General features: G+C 41.6%; 1 protein-coding gene across 4 annotated transcripts in view; it reads left to right on the forward strand.

The window, feature by feature from the left end:
• Positions 1-8,616: 8,616 nt before the first annotated feature.
• Positions 8,617-19,253, forward strand: part of Asxl1 (ASXL transcriptional regulator 1) — a 68,923-nt gene continuing 58,286 nt past the window's right edge. For all 4 annotated transcript variants that reach the window (XR_013090808.1, XM_076851685.1, XM_076851686.1 and 1 more), the window contains exons 1-3: positions 8,617-8,784; positions 14,904-14,986; positions 17,440-17,548. Coding sequence is in view for 3 of the 4 variants with exons in the window: in XM_076851685.1 (XP_076707800.1) it covers positions 8,728-8,784; positions 14,904-14,986; positions 17,440-17,548 (249 nt within the window). In the remaining variant the exon portion in view is untranslated. The remainder of the gene's footprint in view (positions 8,785-14,903; positions 14,987-17,439; positions 17,549-19,253) is intronic.

Below are 19,253 nucleotides of genomic sequence, written 5' to 3' on the forward strand. Positions count from 1 at the left end.
TTATTAAAAATAACTTTTTTTGGTACTAGGGATTGAACCTAGGGGCATTTAACTACTGAGCCTCATCCCCATCTTTTTTTGGTATTTTTTCAGTTGTTGATGGACCTTTATTTATTATGTGGTGCTGAGAATCGAACTCAGTACCTCACACATGCTAGGTAAGTGCTCTCTACCACTGAGCCAGAAACCCAGCCCTCTGTTTTGTATTTTACTTAGAAACATGGTTTTGGTTTTGCTAAGTTGCTGAAGCTGGCTTTGAACTTTCGATTCTCCTGCCTCAGCCTCCTGAGCTAATGGGATTAAGGTATGTGCCAGGCAAGAAAGTTATTAATTCTTGAGCATATATTTTGTACTCAAATTAACCATAATTGTTAACTTATAGTTATAAGTACAATAATAATAATAGGAAAATAATATATCCCCCAGCTCATGTCAGCCCTGAGACATCCCTTCTCTCTGCTGAAAACAATGCAGGCTTCTCTCTGTACAGGCACTATTGCATCAGCTTGCCATTACTTGTAATCCATCCATGTAATGCAGGAATTGTGTCTAATTAAGTTGAAAGTCCCCAGGGCTCAGATCCCAGTAGGAGGTTATCAGTGCCAATGAAAGGAGGTGTTCCATGCAGTATTTCTGCTGTTTTCTGAGATAGAGGAGTCCCTCTGCCAGGATGAAGGGCAGGACAGCAACTAAACCAGTAGTCTCTGACCTTAGCTGGCTGACAGTCTACTTTGGGCAGACACTGAAGTCACCATCAATGTCAAGAGTGAATTATGTTTTTCCTCTTTATATTCTGAATTGGAATGTGTAAGGCTTAGTGGGCATAGAACATCAGACAAAACCTTGCTGAAGAAATGACACTCCAGGAGACATCATGGGTGACTCTGCAATCTCATCTTGCTTTTGCTCCCCCACTGCAGACCAACTTTAGCACTTAGTCCTACTTGAATGAATCAATTTAACAAACTCTGAGGAACACCTGCTCTGTATCAGGTCCTGGGGTGCTGGGTCTGGGGCCACAGAGTTGGGTAAGAGTCAGTATCTGAGCTTAAGTCAGAGCTCTGTTGACTCTGAGTTATTGCAGGAGATAGTCAAGCCTTCTTGGCTTGGGACCCACCCAGCCCACATTTCTGGTTTTATCTTCTGCTCCTGCTCCACAGGATTGTTGGCTTTTCCCACCTGAGCACACCTGAACTTTCATACACGTTAAAACTACCCCATCACACTCAGTGTTGCTTCTACTCAGAATTCCCTGAGCCGCTCATCTCTCCTTGGGGCTTTCAAGGCCCAGTTAAAGAATTGCCTCCTTGTAAAATCTGTCCTTTCAGTGTTTGTTGCTGCTTCCTTATCCAAAGGATTTAAGATTAGAAGTCCTTTTTTTTTTTTTTTTTTGGCGGTGCTGGGAATTGCACCCAGGGCCTTGTGCGTGTGAGGCAAGATTTAGAAGTCTTAATTATGTACACAGTTTTACTCGTTTCCATCTTTCTGATCCCATTAGTCCAGGGACCCTTTGAATTGGTGCCTTTGACTTTTTTCTTCAGTGGGAACTAACACACAATGGTTAATTTAGGAATTACAATTAAAGTGGGGCCAGAGAAATGCAACCTGTAAGATTAAGGGGGCACGCCTATAATCCCAGAGGCTTGGGAGGCTGAGATAGGAGGATTGTGAGTTCAAAGCCAGCCACAGCAACAGTGAGGCGCTAAGCAATTCAGTGAAACCCTGTCTCTAAATAAAATACAAAATAGGGCTGGGGATATGGCTCAGTAGTCGCGTGCCCCTGAGTTCAATCCCTGGTGCAAAAAAAAAAAAAAAAAAAAAATTAAAGAATACAGAAGGAAAATGAAGGGTAAGAGTTACTGTAGTACTGTCCTTGGGCTTCACAGAGGCAAGGTACCAAGGCGGCAAAGTGTAAAGATAGCAAAGTTAGTTGGGTCAGAATCCTGGCTCTGGCATCTAATGGCTCTAGGAACTGGGACAACTGGTTTCATTTACTTTTTTGTGGTACTGGGGATGGAACCCAGGACTATGTGCATGCTGGGCAAGTGCTCTACCATGAAGTTACACTCCCAACCTTGGAAAAGTGGTTTTATTTCTCTGGGCCTCAGAGATAAAGGGAACATTGCAACTACTGTTGTTATTTTTACTACATACTGCTTCAGATGGGCTGGGAACACCCTGGAACATTGTACAGAACTTTGTACAAATAGGTTTAAGTAGTTTTGTGATTTTTTTTTTTTTGGAAAGAAGGTCCATTATTTTTTTAAAAATTTTACTGAGAAGGGGACATACTATGTCTTTATTAGTTGGTGTGTAACCTATTATCTCAAAACTCAGTGATTTTGAAAGCAATTTATTATCTCAGCTTCTGTGGGTTTAGAATTCAGCTTTTTGTGTGATTCTGGCTCAGGGTCTTTCATGAGGTTGCAGTGAATACTGTTGGCCAAGGCTGAAGTCATTTAACTTGTCTGGGACCTCAGTCACGTGGACCTCTCCATTAGGCTGCTTTAGTGTCCTTGTTACATGGTGGCTGGCTTCCATAAGAGGGTGTGATCCCAAGAACAAGGCAGAGGGCAAGGTCTTTTCTGTCCTAGCCCCAGAAACCACACATGGTCAGGTCACTTCCACTCTATCCTACTGGTTATTCAGTTCAGCACCTTTCAGAGTGGAAGGGGACTAAAAAGGACGTAAATGCTAGAAGCAGAGACTCACTGGGAGCCATTTTGGAGGCTGGCTACCATAGGGCCTCCGAAAGAATTTGGAATGAGTGATTTTGGATTTAAATGTTGACCAAGGCAACAACCAATTATGTGACCTTGGAAACCTTCCCTTGATTTACTGGTGCTCCCTGTTTACTCACCTCAAAGGTGGTTGTGATATTAGAGCGTGAAGGTCTGTGAAGAGTTATCTCTACAGCCCTCAGCTTCACATTTAGACATTATGAATCATTAAAGAAGAGGAGGAAGAAAAGCCACTTGGGGTGGGGTGTAAGTTAACATTTCGATTATGAAAACTGGAAGTGAAATAATTCACCCATCTCATTACCTCAGCGCCACTACTCTTGTCACTGTTGTTAAAAAGCACTTTAAAGGTTCTTTTCCTTCTTCGAGGGGAAAGAATAGAAGAAATAAATTGAGACTGGAAGATCTATGGTCGATTTCAGTAGATCTCTCTGGCATTAAGAGTTTAAAAATTGGGACAGGTCCTCAGTAATGAAATTTCTACCTGAAAACCTTGAAGTATCAGATAGGGATCTATCATTTACCATGATTTTTAGTAAAGATTAGCTCAGCTCATCCTTTGAGGCCCAAGGGGTCCTACATAATCTTTTTAAGCAAAATGAAAGGAGGAATTTATTTTTTTAATTATATTATTTTGTTATACAAGAATCGAACCTAGGGCCTTGAGCATGCTAGGCAAGTTTTCTATAACTGAGTAACATCCCCAGTCCTTTTTGAGACAGGGTCTTACTAAGTTGCTGAGGCCGGTCTTGAATTAGGGATCCTCCTTCCTCAGCTTCCTGAATAGCTAGGATTACAGTGGTGTTCACTGTGCCTGGCTGACAGGAGGAATTTATCATTAAAGATGTTTTCCCACTGTTGACCTATATTGCATTGGAAATTTTATTTTCCCATCATAAAAAATACTATATACTCATTCTAGATTTGAATGAAAGACAAGTGTAAAGAAGAAAAAATACAATTCCTATCTGCCACCTTAAATGCTTAGTGATTGAAACTAAAAAAAATTGTTTTAAAAATATATATAATACTTTGGAGGAAAAAAACCCTAAAAATCATCCATACCCCCCTTTTTTTTTTAAGAGAGAGAGAAAGAGAATTTTAATATTAATTTTTTAGTTTTCGGCAGACACAACATCTTTGTTTGTATGTGGTGCTGAGGATTGAACCTGGGCCACACGCATGCCAGGTGAGCGTGCTACCGCTTGAGCCACATCCCCAGCCCTCATCCATACCCTTACAAGACAGAGATAACCAGCATTAACATTTTGGTAATTCCAACATCTTTTTCAGTGACCTAAGAGACTGAAAAACAGCAGAATTTATTTATTACTGGGGATTGAATCCAGGGGCACCATAACCACTGAGCTACATCTCAGTCCTTTTTATCTTGGGACAGGGTCTCACTAGTTGTTCAGGGGCTCTCTAAATTGCTGAAGCTGGCTTTGAACTTGTGATCTTCCTGCCTCAGTCCCGAGTTTCTGGGATTACAGGTGTGTACTACCTTGCTGGGCAGAACAGCAGAATTTAAATGATGGTGAAGGGTAGGTGAGCTGAGTCAGGTTCAGGGCAGATTCTGTGACTTAACAAGAATAGTGAGGTCATAAAGTAACCATCCCTGATCATCTTTCCAAGTTGTATAGATCTCTTTGGGTGAAATCCTATCATTTTCTTTCCCAATTCTGCCTGATCAGATTCTAAATGCTTTCAAGGGCTTATGCAATAGGAAAATATTCCTTATGGATTTTCTGAAATAAAATAATGAGATAGGGTCATTCACACAACAGTTTGGATGTTTACCATGTGCCAAGTCCCATTTGGGGAATAGGATGATGAACCCAAGCAGATGCTAGCATGAGCATGGTCAAAAACCAAAGGTCACAGAAAGAAATGTAGGAGGGACCAGGAGAGCTACCCATTTGCTGATCAAAGGCTATGCTGGAAATTGAGCAAATGTGATATCATTTATTATTTTTTCCTGGGACTTGAACCCAGAGTTGCTTAACCACTGAGCTAAGTTGCTGAGGTGGGCTCCAAACTTGTGATCCTCCTGCCTCAGCCTCCCAGGTTGCTGGGAGTATGTGCCACAGTGCCCAGCAACCTATTTTTTATTACTTTTCTTAAGAGAGTTTTGCTATATTGCCCTGATCTTAAACTCCTGGGCTCGAGGGATTCTCCTACCTTTCCCTGTTCCCAAGTAGCTGAGAGTCTCCAGGCTCGTCCTTTTACACCCTATTGCCCAGACGATGGTGAATCAGTGAGAGTTTTCATAACTTGCTCAAACCCATACACAGCTAGAGGAAGACAGCAATGATGTTCAAACCCAGGCCTGCCAGAGTGCAGACCAGGGGTAACACATTGTCTCAGAGTTGAGTGACCTTTTGGGGAATCCTGCATGTCTGCTGGTGGTGTGTTTGTTATTCAGATTCCTGAATGTGTGCTTTGCTTGTAAGTCTGAAAACAGTGACTCATCCCTAAACTGGGCAGGGTTGAATGGCAGTCCTATTTATCTTACACTGCCCCATGGCACCTGTGTTGACTTCTGAAGATAATCTGTAATAAAAACACAGTGATAAAAAAGAAAAACACACACCAAAAAACGTGTTTGGTGTTTCTGGCAAGAAAATAAACTCTCTTCATTACCTTAAAAAAAAAAAAAAAATCATGATTACTCAAGGTTTCATGACTAAAGCCAACTTTTCAACACATATCTTGTATTGTCCTCTAAACATATTCTTTCATGCTTAATTATGATATCATTAGTTTCTGTTTGATTTTGCAAGGGCACAGACCTTGAAATATTCACATCTGGATTCCCCCGTGGTCTGACCCAACTGTGAGAGCCAGGCAATATATGCTAAAAGAAATGAAAGAGTGTCCACAAAAGCTTCTTTTGTAGCTAAGAAGTTACCACAGATTTAGTGGCTTAAACCAACATTCATTTATATCTCACATTTCCTGTGTGCCAGAAGTCGAGATGCAGCAAGGTTCAACTGGTTCTTTGCTTCAAGTCTAAAGCTGAAATGAAGTGTCTACAGTCCTTTCTGGAGACTGCTTCCAAGCTCATTCAGGTTGCTGGAGTTCCTATCTATGAGGCTGTACCTATGATTGAGGTCCTTGGTTCCTTGCTGGCTGTTGACAGGGCTGTTTCTCAGCTTCTAGAGGCTACTTACATTTCTGGCTTAGAGGTACCTTCAAAGCCAGCAACAGTGAGTTGAGTTCCTCTCAAACTCTGAATCTAATTCTTTGCTTTCTCTCTCCAAAACATCTTTGCTTTTCTCTTCTGATTTTAAGGTCCATTTGATTAAACTGGGCCTACCCAGAAAATCCATGAATTCAGGACCCTATTTTTAAGGTCCTGAATTCCATCTGCAAAGTCTCTTTTGCCATTGAACATGAATGAAACAGTTCACTGGTTTTAGGGACCAGAGCTTGGCCAATCTGGGGCGTGCAGGGAAGATAGTATTCTGCTTACCATGGAGCCTGGTGATCTTCTCTACTCCTTGTAGGGCAGTCCTGGAGAGGTAAAGCTACTCAAGACATTTGCAACAAATTAGATGTCTTATTCAAAGGTTACTGCTGTCAGTTGTGGATTGAAAAAAAAAAAAGTTAATAAAAAAAAAAAAAGTCAGAGCCAGAGGTGCAATGGCACACACCTGTAATCCTAGCTACCTGGGAGGCTGAAGCAGGGGGATCTAGAGTTTGAGGGCAGCCTGTGCAGTCACAGCAAGACCTCATCTCAGAAAAAAATAAACATTTTTTTTGGGGGGAGGGTTGTTTCTCCTCCCCATGTTGAGTTGAAATTAGAAGGGAAAAGATTTAAAAATATGTCATTTCATCTTCTGCAGTCAATTCACTTTGTAGGATTTCATTCACTGAATGTAAAAGTCTTTTGTGATCAGTATTAGAAGTAGAATCACTGGGCCTCCTTGGTGTGAGGGGTTGGGCTGCAGGTAAATGGTCTTCTCTCAGTACTGGCTTTCTCTCTGTGCTAACACCAGGGAGTGCAGGGTGTGTTTCCTGGCCCAGGGAAACGTTTCAATATGATCACTAAAGGTTGTTTTTTATTTTATTTTTTTTTAAAGTAGTTTTAGAAGGCTGGCCATCAATCCATTTGAGGCCTGATTGTAGAAAATATTTCCAAACATTTATTCAACAAACATGCACAGGAAGCCTTTCTGTGCTAGGGTACTCCAAACCTCATTTCATTTAATGCTCTGCAACCAAGGTGCAGAGTTCAGATAAGTGTTGCACACTGTCAGCTGATAATAACTATCATGGGATTCGGGTTGTTGCTCAGTGGTCGAGTGCTTGCCTAGCAAGCTCTGGGTTCAGCCTCAGCACCTCATAAAGAGATAAATAAATAAAATAAAGGTGTTTATCTACAACTATTTTTTAAAAATAACAACTATCATTTATTAAACATATAATGTGCTAGGAGCCACTTTACAGACTTAATAATGTCAAGATCCTCCTTCACACTTTCTTCCAATCTTCGAGATGCTTTATGTTAATTTTTTTAATCCCCAAAATGCGGAGATATCAGACTAATGTAGATAAAAAAGCTGAAGACAAGAGATCGAGCAGACAGCCAGGGAGTGACCCAGTCAGGATTTCAGTCTAGTCTGACTCCCTGGCCTGAGCTCTCGACAGGATACAGCCTCTAAAATTATACAGAGGTTGCTGGTCTAGAACATGCGAGGCTCTGGGTTCGATTCCCTACACGGAAGAAAAATAAGAAACAAAACGAAACAAAAATCAATCTCCAAAACTCTCAGGTGCATAGGTATATTATTAAGTATGGCCTTAAAGTACAAGTTCTTTACCTGTCATTCTATCACCAAGTTCACGAAGTGGCAAAAATGCTCTAGTCTGTAGTGCAGGTTCAGCCTCTGCAAATACACAGTGGCACGAAAGCACAGGAGGAAGAGGAACATGTCTAGGTCCGTCAATCCTGGAATGACCGTTTTATTGGTATCAACGTGGGGGGGGCGGTTTGGTCTTTTTATTATGCGGCAGTGAGTCATGTCGGGAGGACCAAAAGGAAAAGTCCTGCCTCTTGTCATCTACCAAAAGTGTAGGTGAGAAATGCTTAAGGCGGCATAACGAGAGAGCCGGGAGTCGAGCTACGAATTACCGATTCCCCCCGCCCCTCCCCAACCCACGCTCCCAAGCACCGCACGGGTTAAGTGCAGCAGAGAGCCGAGCCGCCGCCCCTTCCCAGCAACGCCTCCCAGAATCCCTTGGACCTCAATCATTTCCCGCACCTCGCGAGACTTCGGCCAGTTCCTTCCCCGAACGACGGCCAGCCCCTTTCCTTACTAAGCTCTGCGCGAAACGGAGGATGGGAAGGGGCGGGCGAAAAAGGTGGTCGCGGGGCATTATGGGAAGTGTAGTCCAAGCGCTTCACGCAGCCATGTTCTTCCGGAGCGGGGAAGGCCGGAGAGGCAGCCCGGACTACGATTCCCAGCTGCCCTTTCAGTTTGTTTTTGTTCAAAAAAAAAAAAAAAAAAAACCCACACTCCCCCTCCTCACTCTTCACACACACTCACACACACCCACGGTGGACACGCACGCACCCGGGCGCCGAAAGGAAAACCGCGTCTCACCATCCTACCCAGCCATCAGTTCTGTCTCCGTCCCTCAGCAGAACGCGAAAGCGGAGGCTAGAACCGTGACCTCTGACCCCGTGGTTATGCGGAGCCGCCGCATTCCTTAGTGATCGCGGGACCGCCGCCGCCGTGGGCGACTGACGCAGCGCGGGCGCGTGGAACCGCCGCCGCCCCTCCCCCCCGCCACCCTCGCGCCGGGTCTCGCGCCAGCCGGTCCCCGTGCGCCCGCCCCCTCTCCGGCCGCACCCGAGTCCTCGCGCGCCGCCGCCACGCGCCCCCCACCGCCGCCGCCGCCGCCCCAGCTCCGCGCCGCCGCCCCAGCCCGCCCTGCTCGGAGGTCCCGCGTGGAGCCACCGCCGCCGGGGAGGAGGAGGATGAAGGACAAACAGAAGAGGAAGAAGGAGCGCACGTGGGCCGAGGCGGCGCGCCTGGTGAGGCGGGCCCCCGAGGGGCCTCCTGGGGGGCCCGGGGTGGGCTCTCCGCGCACCCCCACCGTGGGAGGGGGAGGGGCGAGGCCCTGCCTACCGCGGGAGGGGCGGGGCCTTCTTTGCCTGGAGACCCGGACAACCCCCCGAGGCGTTGGGTGAGGAGAGGTCCCCTGCCGGGACGGCTGTGGCGCCTTTTTCTGCACCCCCCCCCCCCATTACGGCGGAGGGGCGAGCTGGCAGCCGGCTCCACCCCCTCGGGCGTCAGGGCCCCAGCTTCCCCTCCCCCACCTCTGGCAGTCTCGGGGGGTCTGGGGAAGCCTCGTTTATTCACCCCCGGGAGTTAGGTTTCCGGGAAGGGTCGGAAGCTCCACCCTCGCTTCTTGGGGTAGTGGGGTGGTGCGTTGGACTCCGGGGGTGGGAAAGCGCCCCCCGATTTCAAGGACGCGAGTGGCATTTTGAGCTTTCCCAGTCTAAACCAGGTGTATGGAGGGAAGCAAGTGCTTCCTCTCACCTTGAACCCTGAGTAGTGGTTCTCAAACTTTAGGGCCCGTGGGCGGGCACCTGAGGGGGTTGTTAAAAATGCTTGTCCTGGGGCTCTGCTTACCACCTACCAAGTCGAAGATTCTGGGATAGAGTCAGATAATGTTTTAACCAGCTTCCCAGGTGATTCAAATGCAGGTGGCCTGGGTCTATGTTTTGAGAAAGACTTTTACTTTCTAAGCTAGACTGGAGGTAGGCGTCTCGCAGAGAACTGAATACACTTTGTAAAGAATGTATGTTGGACAAAGACAAAGTGTCTCTGTTTGAAGATAACTGTTCACTGAGGGTTTAGCAAAGGAGAGAGTAATTTGAGTGCTTGAGCTACTTGCCAAGGGGGTTTGTGAATTTTGTTTTCAAAGCGTCAGAGGACTTATAAGTGAAATAGCTTCCTTTTGAACTTGCACTGCAAACCCAAGACACTTTAAGACGAGTTCTTATAAAGTGTTGCCGATGACAATAGTAACAGGTTGTACTTCTCCCAGAAATTGTTACTTCCTCAGAGCTGTCAGAGCAAGGTTATGGTGTAGATAGCATATGTCTATTGACACCCTGTAGTTTGTTTGTAATTGCTATAATTCTCTTTTAATGAATGAAGTTCAACCTTCTAATTTTTTCTCTTACTGGAAAGTGAGTTTTTGCCTCAGAGGTGTTGTGTAAAAAAAAAAAGATGAATACGTGTTGGGGTTTGATACAAATCTAGAGTTCACCTTTTAATTTCTTTGAGCCTGTAAAACTCAGTTATTGATTCACAGGAACTGGAGCCGTTTGGGCTACTGGAGAATTTTCACTGGTGTTCCTGATAATCTTCCTGGGCAGTTGTGGCCCAGGGACCAGAAATAATAATTGGTTGTATGTTGAAGTTTTGTGCTTCAATTTACTTACTTGTTTTGGCTTGTGAAATATGGAGATTTTTGAAGCTCTTTTTTGATTTTCTGATTGAGTAAAAATTGGAAGCTTTGGCTAACTTTCAGGATATTGGAAATTGCAGTATTTATTTCATCTGGAAGCAAATTTAGGATTTAGGGGAAGTAGGAGAGAGATGCATTGAACCTGGAGGTTGTCTTGAGTGTTCATTGAAATTCTCCAAGTTCCTGTATTGCAGGTGTTTATGACTCTGGGTACCCAACGGAAATTTGCTTGCCAGAATTTACTTGTTAGAAGTAGGTGAAAGTACCTTTAAATCCTGTGTTATTATGTCCTGATAGATTTCTGAAGTCTACTTGTCTCAAACTCTGTTGGTTCTTACCAGGTGAAAGACTAGAATTTGGGATCCACTATTCTGTTCTTAAATTTATTGTAGTCTGAACTTCAGTGTTTAGGTTGCTATGTCTGTTTTATCATTGATTCACCTTCCAGCCAGATTATCCAAGTAGTTCTTTCTCTCCATTTTTTTTTCCTGTAGCTCTTCATTAAAAGTAAAAATATGAATAGGAATTACTTTGTGGTGTATTTTAACATTTGAAAAAGGACTTGTGGGAATGTGTTGTGTAATCCCCCTGCCCCGTTGTGCATGGTAGACAAGTACTCTGCCACTGAGCCCCATCACATCCTTAATTTTATTTTCTTTTTTTAAATGTGTTTTTTGTTTTAGAATTTTCTCTCTTAGGATGGAACTGGTTGATAGGTGTGTGTGTGGGGGGCGGTTCTTAAGGGTCCTCCCCACTTTTTTTTTTTTTTAAATGCTGTCATACTGTGTGCTGGAGAGTTTCCAAGCTTGCACTGAACAGATACTATTACAGCAAGTGAATTTGGAGTGCTTGCAATGGCAGTCATATGTACTTGTGGGTGGCATTTTCAGATTGCTCCTGACCTCACTCAGATTGGAGACTAGAGTGATACTGGGAATGCTTTTAAAAACTGTTTTGGTGTAGAGGAAAGGAGATATCTGGAGGATTTTAATAGAGTAATAAACTCCAAGAGATTGATTTTTGCAGATGTCAATTATGTTATTTAGAAGTAGATACTTTTTAAGAAAAAAAGATCTTACAGTACAGTATTGCTTTTTTTTTTTTTTTTTTTTCAGTTGTATGTGGACACAGTACCTTTATTTTATTTATATATGGTGCTGAGGATTGAACCGAGTGCCTCACACATGCTTGGCGAGCAGTCTACCACTGAGCCACAACCCCAGCCCCAGGATTGTCTTTACCAGACATAAGGAACAGATTTTAGGTAGTTGGATGGGTATTAATTTTCCTGCTTGTTAGGAACAATTTGAGAGAAATAGCCAAGGAAATTTCCCTCTAAATTGAATAGAACTCTAAATGGATTCTCCCTGACTTTGGGAAACTCTTCATTGCATGCTTTGTATTTCACTTTGATTCATGACTGACCATTCCTACATCCTTTTTTCTTTTTTTAACTTTGAAGTAGATATTTTTCTATCTTTTTAGAAAAGGTACAGTCTATAGAAAGGCTGGCAATAGAACACTGTTAAATTGTTTTTATACTAAAAGCTGGAGGCATATAGGATTTTAATAAAAGTGAATACTTTGTATCTTTTGATGTAACTTCCCTTTAGAGATTTTGCTTCCTGTTTAAATTCTCAGTCTCTTCCTGACTGCTATTTAAATAAAAGGTAGCCAAATTTCAGAGTCATGGTTCTTAAAAAAAAATTATCCTATGAAAATTTGCTAGCTCAGCTTAAACTTAATTTGTCTCAAAGAAATGATATCCTATGATAGTGAACGTTAGCAGCTTGTCCCAGAGTTTACTGTGGGTTTGTTCAAGTCACCCCTGCTCATTTTGGCACTTTTGTTCTTTGGAATACAGCCATGGATGAGGCTTGCCATTGAAATTTTTGGTCTTTTTGGGGATGGTGAAGGTTCAGACACATGAACAGAATTGTAGGCATGATACGTGTTAGAGATGTATAGATGGTAAACAGATATTCTGATTTCTATGTATTGTTTGGGCATAATTATGATTAGATTCTCCTTTCCAGTGTCCTGGTTGGGAAGATAATTATATGTACTATGGGATAGTGAGGACACTGAAAAGGGAGGAACATATAACTTTGCCTGGCAGAGATCAGGGAAGTCTTCCCGGAGGAAAATGATTTGTGAGCTGAACATTAAAGGGTAAGTAAGAGGGAGGCCCATCAGAGAGAGGATGAATAGGGAGAGAATATATCAATGAATGTATTTGCAAAGTGTGGAGATTGGGTAGATGTATATGTAGTAAGTAACTAGAACACAAAGTTTGTAGCCTGGCAGTGTGGCAGTCCCGTGGAGAAATAGGCAGGGACCAGATTGTGAGGTCCTTGTGTGGTAGGCTAGTGAGCACCTACTCTGTGCTAGACACTATAGGCGCTTTTACTTACATTCTCTGAACTTTGAGAGAAGACATCATTGTCTTTCAAAAATGAGGGAACTTAGGCTTGGGTTATATAGGTAACTTGCTTTAGTTTAGAAAACTAGAATTTGAATCCAGGCCTTCTGGTTCTAAAGCCTGTGCTTTCCTAGTGGGTTTGTGGACTTTGGAAACTTCAGCTTTGCTATATGTGATTAGAGAGCTATTGAAGGATTTTTTCGGGAAATGGGGTGAGGGGTACTGGGGATTGATTGAGCCCAGGGATATTCTGCCATTGAGCTACACCCCCAGTCTTTTTTTTTTTTTTAATATTTAATTTTTTAGTTGTAGGTGAACACGGTACCTTTATTTTTTTATGTGGTGCTGAGGATCGAATCCAGTGCCTCTTGTGTGCTAGGTGAGCTCTACCACTGAGCCACAACCCCAGCCCCACAACCCCAGCCTCACCCCGAATCTTTTTAAAATTTTATTTTGAGATAGGATTTTGGTATGTTGCTCAGCTTGGCCTCAAATTTGCAATCCTCCTGTCTCAGACTTCCATGTTGCTGGGATTATTGGCATGTGTCACCATGCCTGACTTGTTGGAACATTTTAAAGCAGGAAAGTGATGAGGATTGGTTTGCTTTGTTGGGTTGACCTCAGGCTACAGCAAGTGAGTTCTGCCAAAGCAGGAATTTGGTCTTGTTTACTATGAATACCTAGAATTGTGCTTGGCACAAAGTAGATATTCTATGTATTTTTTGAACGAAGGGTGACAGCAGAATAAGAAAGGATTTGAGGAAAGCAGGACTCAAAGGACTCAGTGATGAGGTTTATTGTGTTGGGCAACTGTGGAGCCTGGGAGACAGGTGAGAGTGAAGGATGACACCTGCCTTTCTGAATTATTAATTAGAAAGGTTGCCAACCAAAGTAGAGAACATAAGAGGAAGAATTGGTCTGGAGGAGAGATGAATTTGGATTATGATTAGATGAATTACAAGTAGACAGTCAAGAGTGTATGTTCTGAATAGACTAAATCTGTAGCTTGGGGTGAAGTCAGGGCTAGAGATTGGGATCAGAGTTTATCAGAATTGAAGTAGTAATTGACACTATGAGAGATAATATCCCAGGAGATTAAAAATTGAAATGAGAAAGTCTAAGAATGGGACAGTGAGAAATAGTTTTATTTTAGTGTCTGCTTCTCCAAACTTTGAATTCTGTTAGTGTTAAAAGCTTTTGTTGGTTCATAAAGAATGCCTTCAGCAGCAGTCCAGTTAGACTATGTTGATTTACATTTTATTCATGACAGAACATACTTGGTTATAATGGTTTAAATGACTGTGAGATGTTAGGTTGAAGTCATTTCAGCAGCTGTACAGATAGAGGAAGTACATGGATAGCAATGGCCTTTTCCCTTTGCTTAGAAGAATAACATTTCTAAAACAACTTCTTAAAGCAAGACAGCTACAGTGTTTCACTAAGAAAAATACTGCAGCAATTTAGGTATATAGATGATGCCAACATAAATGGGATGTTCCATTTCTCATTGTTTGCTTATACAGAATCAGCATCATGTTGTTAAATGGCAGAATCTTCTGGGCTAGTTAATACCAGGATTTCACAACTCAGTGGCACCATTTTAAAATATGGGTACTATTAGATTTCCTTGGGAAAGAAAATCTGAACAAATTTCTGACTTATTGTGTAGTTTAGCCATATTAATGCATCAAATTAAGCAGTCATCTAAGTTGCTAAGGTCTCACATTCTATGTTAAAGATAAGTGTCAGCCTGGGTCATTGGCATACACCTATAGTCCCAGCTACTTGGGAGGCTTTGGCAGGAAGATCCTAAGTTCAAGTCCAATCTGGACAACTTAACAAAACCCTGTCTTCCAAAAAACAAACAAATAAGCACTGGGGATGTAGCTCAGTAGTATAAAGCATCTCTTGGTTTAATCCCCAGCACCCCCCAAAATTAAAGAATATACATGTCCTTAGAATTAAAAATTTGGCCATTTCATCCACTTTTGGTATAGTTGATATGTGTAATTTGATTCCCAAAGTAATTTTTTTTTCTTTTTCCTGTGCTGGGGATTGAACTTAGGGCCTCACATATACTGGGCAAGTGCTCTACCACTGAGCGGCATCCTCAGCCTTGAATTAATTTTAACTATGGAAAAACTATAAACTGTCACTAGTGGTCCCTCATAGCAGAATTGTAGCCCATGATATAGATTAATGGAAATAAATGGAAATTGCACACTGAAATCAGGACATTTATATTTCTTCAGGTATTAGAAAACTACTCGGATGCTCCAATGACACCAAAACAGATTCTGCAGGTCATAGAGGCAGAAGGACTAAAGGAAATGAGGTTTGTATTGCTCTTGTTGCTTAACATGAAGGTTTCATAGGACTTGTGTCTTTCTGTAGTTGTCTTTCAGTGATCTGTGTAAGTCTACCCATTTGTACACCTGTGCTTGTGTGTCTGGTGGTAGTGTTGAACTATCTGTGACCCTCTGAGTGAAGGGTGGGAGTGGGTACAGCGTCTTTTCCTGCCTTTGCCCTCCCCTAGGTCTTGACCTAGAGCTTTTTCTGGAAGGAGTCAGAGCACATTTCTCTTGTATTGTTTTGTAAGTTTCATTAATATGGAAGAGGGCAGGCCCTAATAGACTCTGCTGTGTCTTAAACTACTCTTCTTTCTATGCTGTAGCATTAGTTCTTTCCTTTAGAATCAAACAAAGGTGGTCTCATTTGTGTAAAATCCCTAGTTGCCCCTCATTCTAACTATTTATGATATGATTATATTAAGTTTTAGAGTGATCTTGATTTCTTAAGATCTAGTTTTCATAGAGAAGCAATAAGTTAAAAGTAACTCTATCTGTAGGCAGGAAGACCAGTGACTCTGAGCTTCGTCTCTCTTTACCCTTACCCCAAACCTTTTTTTTTTTCCCCATACCGAAGAATACCAAGTGTGCTTTACCACTGAGCCACATCCCAATCCTTTTTAATTTTTGAGACAGGGTCTCATGAAGTTTCTGAGGGTCTCACTAAATGGCTGAGGTCTTGAACTTGTAACCTTCCTGCTCAGCCTCCTGAATCACTGAGATTATAGGCGTGTGCCACTGCGTCCAACTGCTTTTTTTCTTTCTTTCTTTTTTTTTTTTTAATTGAGGAAGGAGGAGAGCATATCAGTTTTTTCTTGGTTCTCAAAATATATGATGTTTTTGTTGGTCAAGTTTTAACTGCTTGAATTAACCTTTTAGGTTCAAAAGGTACTTCCTTTCCAATTGTCAGATAAAACACTCTTGAATTGATATTTAGTGGGGAGGGAAGAATAGAATTACCTAGGTCACCTTTATTCAACTTGTACCTATGCACTGTGTAGTGTTATAATTGTGCTTTATTTTTGTTTTTATTGGCTATTTCCATCTTGCTGCTGTCTGCACTGCTGTTGGACCACTATGCTTATAGAAGGTAAATTAGTCCTTTTGGTACAGATGAAATTGAGAACCTTAACTTGTTTCTGCTTCTTGCTTTTGTAGGAATTATGAAGCAGTCAAGGTGGCTTGTGATGAGTGAGCAGCTCAGTCGTTTGTAGACAGATATAGTGTGTAGGAGTTATAAAAGGATCTGCCAACATGCCATTCCCCTTTGTAGCAGAAGTGCTAGCACACCCACTTGATGCTTCAGATTCTGCACCAGGTTTCATTTAAGAGATTGATTTTTGGTGAAAGTTTTTATAATATCCAGTGTGTTCCAAAACAGAATAAGTAATAGTTTTTTTTTTTTTTAAATATTTATATATTTTTTTGTTGTAGATGGACACAATACCTTTATTTATTTTTATGCTGAGGATTGAACCCAGGGCCTCAGATGTGCTAGGCGAGCACTCTAACTCAAGTTAGAGTGTTTCTGAGGGTCTCACTAAATGGCTGAGGAAATAGCCCCAAGTAATAGTTTTTTAATGGCTTTTTTAAAATATAGAATTTATTTTTAACACTGTAAATTAGGGCCTCTGTAAATTCTGAAAAATACTAAGAGGCTTTACTTAAGATATGTTTTTAATTGTTTTTTAACATGCTGGGGAGAGGGATGACAAGGTGAATAGGTGGATCCTATCACTAACGTGCTAGTCCCAAACTTTGTATTAATGGGCATTTATATTTTTAACAGTTTTTCTATTTTAAGTTTTAATAAGTAGCCACTGTCTTAGTTGTGATTATTTTGTGAACTACTGTTGTGGCAGGGACCAAGGAACAACTTAATGTGCTCTTTTTAGTTTAATGTTTAAGCATTACTGGGTACTAAATCCATTTGCCTGACTTTTCCTTTTTCAGACAAATTTAAGTGATTGCTCTTAAGTAGATGTAGAATAAAATGCAACCGCCTCCTTCCCAACAGAGAAAATGCAAATGAAATACTGTTACTTTTGTGCGCGTATTAGAAAATATTTAACAGAAAAAACAAAAGGTATACTTGTTTTATTGGGACAGTGCCATTGATTCTGTGGTCTTTGTTGATAATGGTATTTGGCAATTTCTGAGCATATGTAGGTTGAAATTTAGAGGCTAGGAAACTTGATTTTATTTTTGATAGTATAATTAACATGTAAGTTTTAAGATTTTATTAAAATATAATTTTAAAAACTTGTGGTTTTCCTGAAATTTCTTGGGAATTTGGTTCATAGTCTTGGAAAGCCCTGTAGATGTTATTTCGGGTATCATATAACATTTCTTATCCCAGATCTCTCTGAGTATGATTGGGTCTTCAATTAGTAGGCCCATGGATTTATATGATCCTCATCCATCCTTTTATATTTTACAGTGGGACATCCCCTCTTGCGTGCCTCAATGCCATGCTACATTCCAATTCAAGAGGAGGAGAAGGGCTGTTTTTTAAATTGCCTGGCCGAATCAGCCTCTTCACACTCAAGGTAAGTAACATGAAATGTTTTAATGTAGTGGTTCTCAAGGTTTGATGTGCATAAGAATCACTTGGTAGGTCTGGAATGGGCCCATGAATTTTTTTTTTTTTTTTTTTTTCTTTTTTTGGTACTGGGGATTGAACCCAGGGGCACTTTACCACTAAGCTACATCCCTAGCCCTTTTTATTTTTTATTTTGAGACAGGGTCTTGTTAAGTTGCTGAGGCTGGCCTTGAACTTGTGATCCTCCTGCCTCAGTCTCTGGGAGTCACTGGGAATACAGGTGTGCGACACCATGCCTGACTCTGAATTTTGTTTCTCTAATAAGCAGTCCGGTGACACTGATGCTGTTCGTTGTTAATGGCATTTTGGGATATTATAGTGTGGATAGACTATTAGGAATTAAGTCATATTAGCTGTTGTTTCTGTGTTCAGCTTTGCTTGTCTATATCTTTGTAGATTGGAAGCAATTGAAAGCTAAGTATGTGTGGGGATAATTGCAAATGTTCCTTAATTAGTATTTTGTTTGTAATAATGTTGTGAAGGATAAATTACTGGGCAGCTAAAGTAATACCTACTCCTTGGAAAATAACTGAAATGTGAACATTAGTATTTACCAAGTGACACTAATTACAATGCAAGAGGTAGAGTTCATAGTAAAGCTTAAATAGGGCTGAAATGAACACGGTAATTATTTTTCTACCATTTCTGATGTTTCGGCTATCATTTGGACCATGAGTCTGCAAACTTTTTGTGTAAGGGCCAGAAAATAAATATTTTAAGTTTTGTGGGCTGTATTGTCTCTATCATAATTACTCAACCTCTCCATTGTAGCAGCAAAGCAGCTGTAGACCTTCCACAAATGAGTGGATCAGGCTGTGTTCTAATAAACAAATGTTTAATTATAGATGTTTGTTTTGTTTACAAAAACAGCTGGTGGACCAGATTTGATTTGGGGCTTAGTTTGCTGACCCTTGATTTAGATATAAGATGATTTGTTGAATGTAGGGAAAATGGAAAAAAAAAACCAACTTTTTTTTTGAATAGGGGATTCAACCCAGAGGCACTTTACCACTGAGCTATGAAGGCAACATGCTATGAAGGTTAATCAACGTGAATCAAAGGACATGCTATGAGGCAACATACAATGAATAGGGTCTTGCTAAGTTGCCAGGGCAGTCCTTGAACTTGGGATCCTCCTGTCTCAGCCTCATGAATCATGAATCATGTATCCAACTACATTATAGACATGCACCACTGCATTGATTTATTTATTTATTTTGGTACTGGGGATTGAACCCAGGGGTACTTAACCACTGAGCTATATCCCCATTCCCCGCTCCCCGCAATTTAAATTTTATTTTGAGATATGGTCTCGTTAAGTTGCCCCTGCTGGTCTCCAAATTGTGTTCCTCCTGCCTCAGCCTCCTGAATTGCTGGTATTACAGGCATGCACCACTATGCTGGCTTATTTTAATTTTAATATGTCTGAGTTAACTCCATTTTATGAACCTGCATAGGCTTAGGGATGTTCTGTTTGTCTGCAATCCACGTTGGAAGTATATTGATTGAAGATGAGCTCAGGACATGACCTTTGTTTCGCGTTGCTTAACCTTCATAGCATGTTGCCTGTTGGCCTTGCACATCTGTAAGCATCAGTTTGTCTATGTTCGGTTTGGATTAATGGTTTGCTTGTCTGGTTCCTCCAGTTAGAC

This window comes from Callospermophilus lateralis, chromosome 3 (genome assembly GCF_048772815.1).
Source record: "Callospermophilus lateralis isolate mCalLat2 chromosome 3, mCalLat2.hap1, whole genome shotgun sequence".
NCBI lineage: Eukaryota > Metazoa > Chordata > Mammalia > Rodentia > Sciuridae > Callospermophilus > Callospermophilus lateralis.